Here is a 10,088-nt window from a genome sequence, read left to right on the forward strand (position 1 = left end):
ATGAGCCACCGGATCCTGATGCTTCTGGCCGTGCTGACCCTGGGCCTGGCTACCTCCCAACACCGAGACAAGGTGCCCTGTAAGAAGGTAAGAAGCTCTGCCTAGGCAGGGAGAACTCCCTGTCTCCCCCTACCCCCTGCCCGGGGGTGTCCTACTGCCCCAGCGCCAGAAGCCAGAGGCTAGGGGGGTCAGAAAAGGAAGGGGAATGCATGTAATGCCTTTAAACCTTGCATTTAATGAGCACCTACTAGAATGTTTAAGTGCCTTGTTTACTGTTAATCCTGCTGGGTAAGTACCGTTATTCCAATTTTATAGAGTTGGAAACCGAGGCTTGGAGAAGTTCGGTAACTTGTCCAAAAGGTCATTCAACTAGGGCCAATATTGGACTCTGTCCCTTCAAGCGGCCCCCAAAGGGCAGTGGGTCCAGCTGGCTGATGAGGAATAGGTATATGTGTGGGGAATTTGGAGTGGGCATCTGGGAAAGGCTCTTCTGTACTAGGCCCCTTCGGGGGACAAATCTCCTTTCCTAACTGGGCTCCTTAACTCGAGCCCATCTGCCACATCTCTGCTGTGATGCCTCTGACTTATTAGTGCCGGGGTCAAATGCTGCCTTCTCCAGGAAGCTTCCCCTGACCCCTTCCAGGCCGACCTGGTTCTGTTTGATCCCTTTTGGGGCCCCCACAGCCCTAAGCTTCCTTCCATCTTAATATTGAGTGCATGGGTTAGTTAGTGAATGGTCCACACCTGTCTCAGCTACCAGACCAAGAGCTTCTCAAGGGCAGCGACCAGGTTTGATTCACTTTGTTCCATTTTTCTGCCAGGAGTCAGGGAGACTAGCCCTGAGGTTACTGTGACCCTGTGGGGTACAGAGAAAAGGAACCCTCTAGGTCCACTCGTAAGGCTGGGCAATCATTGAAGTCAAGACCAGAGTTTGGGCTGGGGAAGGGACAGGCCCTCCAGTGGCCCCACCTGGACCTGGGACTGGAAGCTTACGACACAAGATGGGCAGCTGCTTTCGGAGGCTGGAGGAGCTGGCAGCCAGGGCCCTGCAACCCTTCCCTGGGGTTTGTAGTGTCCCGCTGTTGACACCTCACTACTTACTCCTTGGAGCCCTTCTGGGATTCCCAGCACCCAGAATAACAGACAGAGAAGGCCTCAAATGTCACCATATGCAGCTCCACATCCACCTGGGGCAATAGACTCAGAGAGATAACGGGTCTGGGCCACCCAACAGGCAGAGGGGAACTGGGTGGGCTTTGGATTTGGGGCAAATGAGGTAACAGGCAGGAAAGCAATTTCTGAACTCCCACGGAAGCGGTTTTGATGCTTTTCAAAATAGTAAAAACAAATTGCCACATGCCGAGGGCTAATAAGGGGCCTGCTCCACGCTAAGGGCTTTCTCTCATTTTATGAGAGAAAACTCTTCTTTTCAGCTGAGGAAACCAAGGCTGAGAGAAGAGATGTGACCCGCAAGGTCATACTGATAGGAGGTAACAGAGACAAGATTCGAACCCATCTCTCCCGAGCTCATGCTGTCCACTGCCGGGTAACTCTCCCTACCCTGCTTCCCTTCTATGTGCAGGTGGTAAAATGGTGATGAGTGACACCCTCTTCCCTCTAAAAAAAAAAAAAAAAAAGCTGGACAGTGGAGTCCTGGCATACCAGAGAGTGGATAGGGGGTCATCGGGGAAGCTCTGAACCTGATTAAGGGCTGATGCCCGCAAGACCCCTCCCCAAATAAGTCACTCAGCTTGGAGCTCAGGGAGCGGTGGGTACCCAACAAATGGGGCTCTGAGAGCTGCCCACGCCTTCAAGCTCCTTCCTAGACTGGACTGGAGAGCTGGGCAGCCCTGCCTTGTAGCAGCCCCTCTGGGCCTCTGTGACAGGGGTCCTGGGCACTGGGCAGAAAGCAGGATTAGGTGCTGGACTTGGCCAGCTTTGTGTCCCGGCTCAACTCTCAGGAGCTGGTGCCCCAGGGAGCCTTTGAGCATTGCCTCTGGGGTGAAACAGGGTGTGGACTTGCAGGTGGGTTAAGCCCCATCCCCCAACACACACTGTGTTCGTGTTCATTTTGCTGTTTCTTCTTTAATCAGGATGGTTTGGGGAGCTGAGGATACGGATAGGGAGGCTGTGCCCAGTGGCCCCAGCTGGCAGAGACGGTTGTGAGGGAGGAAGGGGCAAGGAGCCAAGCAGGTCTGGCAGGGTGGCCGGGGTAGGATTCCAGTTTGCATGGGTGCCCAACTGCAGGGGTGTCCTCGGGCCTCTGAGTAGGGCAGTACTGTGGAGCCACATGGAGCTGGAAGAGTCGCACTGCCTGATGGAGGGCAGTCCGTTCTTCCCCCACCGCCCCCCCTTCACCTTGAAGCTCTTGGGAGGAAGCTGAGAGCTGGGCCAGACAGGGAACACCCAGGCTGGTGCTCCTGCCCTGTCGGCTCAGCCACTGACTCGCTGTGACCTCGTGCAGGTCATGCCATCTTTAGGCTCAGTCTCCCCATCTGGGAAGTGGGTGGGCTGGACCCCTTTTGCTCTAACGGTCTTTGACTCTAGTCTGAATATATGCATCATCTCTTTTCTTTTCCTTTCAGAAAGGTGATTCAGTCAATCCCTCAGACTTTTACTAAGCTGATGATGTCTGTGACTCTTTCATTCACTGAAAAATGTACTGAGCGCTTTCTATGGCCCAGGTCCACAATAGTCACTCAATCAAACCCTGTTTGCCCTGAACTTACTGTCTAGCAGGTCTGCACACAAACAGTCACAATTCAGGGGGCCAAAGCTATGAGAGAGGAAGCACAGGGGCTGTGAGAGCCCAGAGGAGGCCCTGACCTGCCCGGCAGTCAGGGAAGGCTTCCAGGTGGAGGAGACCTTGGAGCTCAGCACACAGAGTTCACCATGCTGATCTGGTTGGGAAGAACATAACCAGCACAGGGAACAGCAAGGAGGAGGCCCAGAGGTGGGTGTGGGAGGACACAGTGGGCAGTGGTCAGGTGTGGGCTGGGCTGGAGTGGGTTGGGAGGAAAGGGGACAGGTCAGCAGCGGCCACAGACAGCCTTGAACTCTCTGCTGAGGGTGCTGGACTTTGCCCAGAAGGGGTTTAAGCCGAGGGCAGCACGGTCAGAGTGGAGTTTTTGAGCAGTTGCCACGCATTTGGCTAGTGGAAAGGGGTCAGTGGAGACAGAGAGGCCAGGGCGGAGTGGGCCTGAGCTTGGTGGTTATGGAAGCCAGAGCCTTCGCTGGGAAAGGCTGGGGTTCCTGGTGTGTGGGAAAAGACAGAGGGAGATTGCATTTCCATGGAAAGAATTCTGGCCCCTGAAGGCACGTGTGATGGAGGGGCAAAAGTGTGGGGGCTTTGGTTGTTAAGAGACTGGGGTTCAAAAGCCAGCTCTGTTCCTCACCAGCTGGATGATTCTGGGGACTCCCTTCCCCTCTCTAACCTTGGGTTTCTTAAAAGGGGTGATCAGATTTGATGGGCAGGCTATTGTGAAGATCCAGTGAGACCAGGGGTCTGAAAATGCTAAATAAAATATAAAATGCTGAATGGGTGCTGGGGAAAGATGAGTTACATTCTGGATAAGAAATCAGAGTGGTAATGTGACACAGCAAAATCAGTCTTGTCATCAAAGAATGTGGGTTGAGACTCTGCTCATCTTTTCCTGCCCCCTGCCCCATTTTCAGGGGCCCATCTGGACTGGACCGTGCAAAGTGAAGCCACTGATGGGGGTGGGGGCAGCAGTAGAACGGGGTCATCTGGTGAGTGTCAGCAAGGAAGGCAGGCTGTGGGGCCCGAGCTCTGCCCCGCGGAGTGAGGGCTTGAATGAAATCTGAGGGTGAGAGACCAAAATTAACACCGATGACAGGAGTGCAAATAGCATTTTCCCCTTCTGGAAACATTTCTCCCAAAGTGGTTTCTAGTAGAACATCAGCTGGGTAAATTTAACTCTCTGGGTCCATGGAAGGAAACGGGGATGTGGAACCAGGAGGCCTGGGTCCCAGCTGGGCACTCTAGGTGATACATGGCTTAGTGTCCTCTAAAATGGGATAATGATCAGTATAGAGTATTTTGTTAGTGCATTTGTCCTTCTATCTGTCTATCATCTCTCTCTCTGTCTACCAATCAAAGCTTCCTTGAGTCCCTCCCTGATGCCAGCACTGCCGTACGGGGTACCAGAGACAGGGACAGGGAGCGGAGTAGGGGTCATGCAGACATGGGGTGATTAGGCTGTGGGGGAGGACGTCGAGCACGCTGGGAGGACAGAGGAGAGGCCTGGCCAGGCCTGGTGGTGGCTCCAGTCCTACGTCCTAGAGGTGCGTGTCTGGTTGCCCCTCCTACAGCACCCACTAATGCCCGCTGCTCTCCCTGCCCTCCCCCTCCCCAGGTGGACAAGGAAGTCTTGTGCCGGGGCCTTGGCCTACTCCAGGTCCCCTCGGTGCTCCCACGGGACATCGAGGTCCTCGACCTGTCTGGGAACCAGCTGCGGAGCATCCTGGCCTCGCCCCTGGGCTTCTACACAGCGCTTCTTCACCTGGACCTGAGCGCCAACGAGATTAGCTTCCTCCAGCCAGGGGTCTTCCAGGCCCTGCCCCACCTGGAGCACCTCAACCTGGCCCACAACCGCCTGGCAGTGGGCACGGCGCTGAGCACTGGGGGTCTGGGTCCCCTGCCACACCTGACGTCCCTGGACCTGTCTGGCAACAGCCTGTACAGTGGCCTGGCGGAGCGGCTGCTGGCGGAGGCGCCCGCCCTGCGCAGCCTCTCGCTGGCGGAGAACAGCCTGACGCGCCTGGGCCGCCACACCTTCTGGGGCACGCCCGCGCTCGAGCGGCTGGACCTTCACAGCAACGTGCTGATGGACATCGAGGACGGAGCCTTCGAGGCCCTGCCCCACCTGGCACACCTCAACCTCTCCAGGAACTCCCTCACCTGCATCTCCGACTTCAGCCTCCAGCAGCTGCGGGTCCTAGACCTGAGCTGCAACAGTATCGAGGCCTTTCAGACGGCCCCGGAGCCCCGGGCCCAGTATCAGCTCGCCTGGCTCGACCTGCGGGAGAACAAACTGCTCCACTTCCCCGACCTGGCCGCACTTCCGAGACTCGTTTACCTGAACGTGTCTAACAACCTCATCCGCCTCCCTGCGGGGCCGCCCCAGGGTGGCGAGGGCCTTCACGCGCCTTCCGAGGGCTGGTCCGCCTTGCCCTTCTCTAACCCCGGCCGCAACGCCAGCACCCAGCCCCTCTCTCAGCTCTTGAATCTGGATCTGAGCTACAATGAGATTGAGCTCGTCCCCGAGGGCTTTCTTGAGCACCTGACTTCCCTGCGCTTCCTGAACCTCAGCCGGAACTGCTTGAGGGCCTTTGAGGCCCGGCGCGTGGGCTCCCTGCCCTGCCTCACACTCCTGGACATGAGCCACAATGCGCTGGAGACGCTGGAGCTGGGTGCCAGGGCCCTGGGGTCTCTGCAGACGCTGCTCCTACAGGACAACGCCCTGCGGGACCTGCCCCCGTACACCTTCGCTGGCCTGGCCAGCCTGCAGAGGCTCAACCTGCAGGGAAACCGGGTCAGCCCCTGCGGGGGCCCAGGTGAGCCTGGACCTGCGGGCTGTGTGGCCTTCTCTGGCGTCTCCTCCCTCCGTGTCCTGAACCTGGCGGACAATGAGATGGAGACGCTCCGGGCAGGTGCCTTCCTCCACACTCCACTGACGGAGCTGGACCTCTCCGCCAACCCTGGGCTGGATGTGGCCACAGGGGCCTTGGCGGGCCTGGAGGGCTCCCTGGAGGTCCTGGCCTTGCAGGGCAACGGGCTGGCCGTCCTGCAGGTGGACCTGCCCTGCTTCAGCTGCCTCAAGCGGCTCAATCTGGCAGAGAACCGCCTGAGCCGCCTGCCTGCCTGGACGCAGGCTGTGTCCTTGGAGGTGCTGGACCTAAGGAACAACAGCTTCAGCCTCCTGCCGGGTAGTGCCATGGGCGGCCTGGAGACCAGCCTGCGGCGCCTCTACCTGCAGGGGAACCCCCTCAGCTGCTGCGGCAACGGCTGGCTGGCGGCCCAGCTGCACCAGGGCCGTGTGGACGTGGACGCCACCCAGGACCTGATCTGCCGCTTCGGCTCCCAGGAGGAGGTGTCCCTGAGTCACGTGCGTCCTGAGGACTGTGAGAAGGGGGGGCTCAAGAACGTCAACCTCATCATCATCCTCACCTTCGCCCTGGTGTGTGCCATCCTTCTCACCACGCTGGCCACCTGCTGCTGTGTCCGCCGGCAGAAGTTCAACCAACAGTACAAAGCCTAGAGAGGCTGGGGGCTACAGACCAGCTCTGTCGGGGGACCCTGCCAGGTCAGTGGGGGAGCCAGAGGCATGAAGAAGGGTGGGGACTGACCCAAGGTTATCCAGTGAGCCAGGATCCAAGAAGCCTGGTCTCTCAGTCCCAGCCCAAGGCTCCTTTCCCTGTATCCTGCTGCATCAGTAGGTGACCCACTTCACAGGGCACACATGTGGTCCAGCTGTGGAAGCTGGAAGATGGGCAGCTGCAGGAGTGACAGAGTGTAAGGTTGACCCATCGGATCAACACATCTTCACCAGGCGTCTGTTTTGTGCCACACCCTGCCCTGGGCACTGGGGATGCCAGGGAATGAGACACATCCCTGCCCTCAGCATCGCCCAGTCTGGGTGGGGAGGTGGTTGCAGTGACCACACAGACTGTGGAAGCCAGGGCTCCAAAGCTCTGCAGCCCCAGCTGGCTGAGTGTGGAGAGTCCTGACCCTGCTGGGCCAGGGTTAGAGAGAGGCAATGCCGACCAAGAGGATTTGTCTGAGAGGTGTCCAAGCAGACTGTTTGTCACATCTTCTGATAATGACTTTCAGCTTCTCTGGAACATAAAAGGCTTGTGACCGGAAGAGAGCTGGAGCCTCTTGAGTAAGGCTTGGATCCAGTGCTATCAGGCGGGCTGCGGCAGCTCCAGCAGGGCCTGGTTAAGAGGCGGTCTCCCTGGGCTCCAGCCCAGCACTGGACCATTCCGTTTCCTGCTCCGGGCAGGCTCTTTCCCTACCTGGCACTCTCGTGTTGCACACACCAGCCAAGATACTGCCCTAGCCCCCTTACTCCCTGCCCAGGCCCCCTGCTCCATCCCAGTCCCACCCTGGCTGGTGAGCCAGGAGTAAGAACCTTAGGTATCTGGTTCTCTTTTGCACCACACTTGGCAGTGGTGACAAACCCAAGCCTGCATCTGCCTCTTTATGACAACCCTCTGAGGTTGGTCTTTTATCCCATTTTACAAGAGGCTCCAGAAGTCTTCCTCCAGGGACCTCCAGCTAAGAAATGCCAGAACTGAGCTCCAGACTCACATCCTCCTGAGTCCAGAGCCTGAGCTTGGCCACTGGAGGGGCTGCGGGCTGTTAGGTGGACAGGAACTGGCCCCTCATGGCCAGAACAAGGCCGGGGAGCATCCTGTGCCGTGCACACCCACCCGCTCCTCTCCCTCCTCTCCCAGGCGGGCAGAGAGAAGATGCGCAGCCACAGGCCCTGTGCCTCATTTTCCCTATTCCCTCATTTGCAGACTAGGCAGGCTCTCCTTTTTCTCTTCTTGCTCTTGCGTGCCCTCCTTCCCTCTCCCTCCTTTGAACATAGCCTGGACTTTGAAACCATTGAGTCCAACCTCCCTGTTGCACAGATAGGGAGGCTAAGACTGAGGAAGAGAATGGGACTTGCTCAGAGCTGCACAGGTCAGTGGCAGAGCCTGTGAAACAAGGTGGATTCAGACCTCATTGAGGGGGTGGGGGTGGGGGGCTTGGTGGTTGGACCTGAATGGTTTCCTTCTGTCTCAGCTGTCACATCACAAGATGATGCTGGCTCCAAACTCTCTTACTAGTCCTCATCATGCAGGGACTTATTTTTTCCCCTAGAAAAATGGAGAGAAAAATCCCAGCCAGATATAACCCCCTATTTCTCATACCCATGAAATCGTGGGCCGTCTGGGAAGAAAGGAAGCCCTGGGATTAACCCCAGGACCCTGTGTCATTGTCTTCACCCTCTTATCTGTGCTTGGCCCGCACTCAGGCTCACGATGGTGCTCGGTAAAGTGTGAGATGATGAAAATGCCCCTCTCTCTACCCCATTTTACAGACGAGAAAACTGAGGCCCAGGGCGGGTTGAGGACTCAGGGGGTCAACGGCAGAGCCGGGGCTAGAGCCTGGTGGCTTGGCCCCAGCCCGGGGCCCTGGTGGCGAGTGGGGCAGCCGGTGGGTCCAGTTCTGTGTGGGATCGTGACCACAGGTGCTCACTGCACACAAGCACTCTTCCTCAGGCCTGGAGGGCAAGGTGTGGGCCCCTCCATGCCTGATCTTTGAGAACACTACACAATGCTGCTCTCACCCCCCAGGACCCAGGCTACAACCCAGGCCTCGGGGCCAGCTCTTTGTGTAACCCACGTGAATGTATTAAAAAATGATTTTGGAGAAACAGTGCAGCCTGCCGGCCTCCTCCTTGCTGCGTGTAATCATTGTGTCCACTTGAACCCTGCCCTCCTCTACTTCCCTTCCAGCCTTTGAAGCCTCATGGCAAACCCCTGGGGAGACAGGCTGAGGACCGCTGGGTGGGAGACTGAGGCTCTGGGTCATCACCATCCTGGACCTGGGTGCCTCAGCCCCCATCGTGTCCCTGCCACACCTCTGTCCCCTCACACTCACCCCACTCCCCACCCACCACTGAGAAAACAGTGACTTCCAGCAGGAGCCGCTGAGCGCCTTTCCCTCCTCTGCAGCTCCATTTTCTCTCTTTCCTCTCCTTCAGCCTTTCCTCTCTGTTTGCTTCTTCCTCTCAGACTTCAGCTGTGCTCAAGTCTTGCCCATCTTATGAACAGTAAGACCCTTAAGCCACTTTCCCCTTTCCTTTCCCTACTTCATGGGTAAACTTCTAGGTAAAGTAGCTTCCTCTCCCTCCCCTCCATCCTAACCCATCCCAGGCCACCTCCAGCTGTCCCCCTCCCCGCCCCCAGCTGAGGTCACCAAGGGTGTACTTTTCAGACCACGCCTCTGACCCTTCCGCTGCGGGGCCCCTCACCTCTATCCCCCATCACCCACACCTTCCCCTCGGCACACTCTCCCGACATCTAGGACCCTAGGTGCCTTCCCCTCAGGCAGCTCCTTTTCAGGCTCCGCTCCATGCTCCTCTTCCTCGAGCCATCAGAATGGCAATCAGCAGGACTCTTCTCCCAGGAAGGCCATCACCCTCACTGACGTAGCCACCCCTTCGCTCTGACAATGCCCACATCTCTGTCTCCAGCCCCAGCCCCTCCTGAGTGTCCAGCCTCAATACCCTGACACCCAGAGGCCTCCCCAGCTAGAGAGTTAAAGGTCTCCCAGGGGCTGGAAGATTGAGAGTGAGCGGCCAGGCTGCAGTTCAAGGTTGAACTTGGAAGAACCAAGAGGGGCCAGAAGAAGAGCATGCGTGGTTCCTAGAAGGGGGTTGGAGGGTGAGGGTGTGGGCTGTGGGCTCTGGGGGAGGGGACAAGAGCCACCTCACCTGGGGTGCGGGTGGGAGTCAGGCGACGGGCTGAAGGACAGGGAGTGGTCCCCCTGGTCTCCTACTTTGCAGTCCCTTGTGCTTGTCTTCATGTGGCCCCGCCTTCCGTTCTCAGCTGCCTGACACCGAGACATCACCCCCTTTGCAGGTGCCAACCTTCTCTTCTCCACCTCCTCTCCCACAGGCTCCAGCTCTGCCTCCCCCATCCACAAGCGTCCTGGAGATTTCTCCAGCCCAGCTTCCTCCCTGGCTGTGACCTCTCACCTCCCAGTTGCTGCTCCCAGCTCCTACTCTTCAAAGGAAAAACTGAAATGCCTATTTCATGGATGGGGCTAGGGGGTGAGAGGGTATGTGACTCAATGCCCTGGCACACAGTAGGTGCTGCACGAAGGCCTGCAGGAGGGCAGTAGCATGGGCTGAGCTCAACCCAAGACTCTGGGAACCTCTGACTCAGCCGGGAGCCCACCAGGCCCCTAACCCCTTTTCCTGGCAAACGGGAGTTTGCTCACCTGACCAAGAACCCCAGCAAGGCAGAAATTCCTGTTTTCAGCCAAACATGGACACAGCTGCCAACTAGGT

At 57.8% G+C, this 10,088-nt stretch overlaps 1 protein-coding gene across 1 annotated transcript; it reads left to right on the forward strand.

Annotated features, from left to right (window-relative positions):
- Window positions 1–6,281, forward strand: LRRC32 (leucine rich repeat containing 32; the record flags this gene model as incomplete). Its single annotated transcript, XM_079708773.1, has 2 exons — window positions 1–87; window positions 4,377–6,281. 2 exons carry the CDS (start codon window positions 1–3, stop codon window positions 6,279–6,281), a joined length of 1,992 nt encoding a protein of 663 aa, XP_079564899.1.
- Between the last annotated feature and the right edge of the window lie 3,807 nt (window positions 6,282–10,088).

This window comes from Hyperoodon ampullatus (assembly GCF_949752795.1).
Source record: "Hyperoodon ampullatus genome assembly, chromosome: 7".
Classification (NCBI taxonomy): domain Eukaryota; kingdom Metazoa; phylum Chordata; class Mammalia; order Artiodactyla; family Ziphiidae; genus Hyperoodon; species Hyperoodon ampullatus.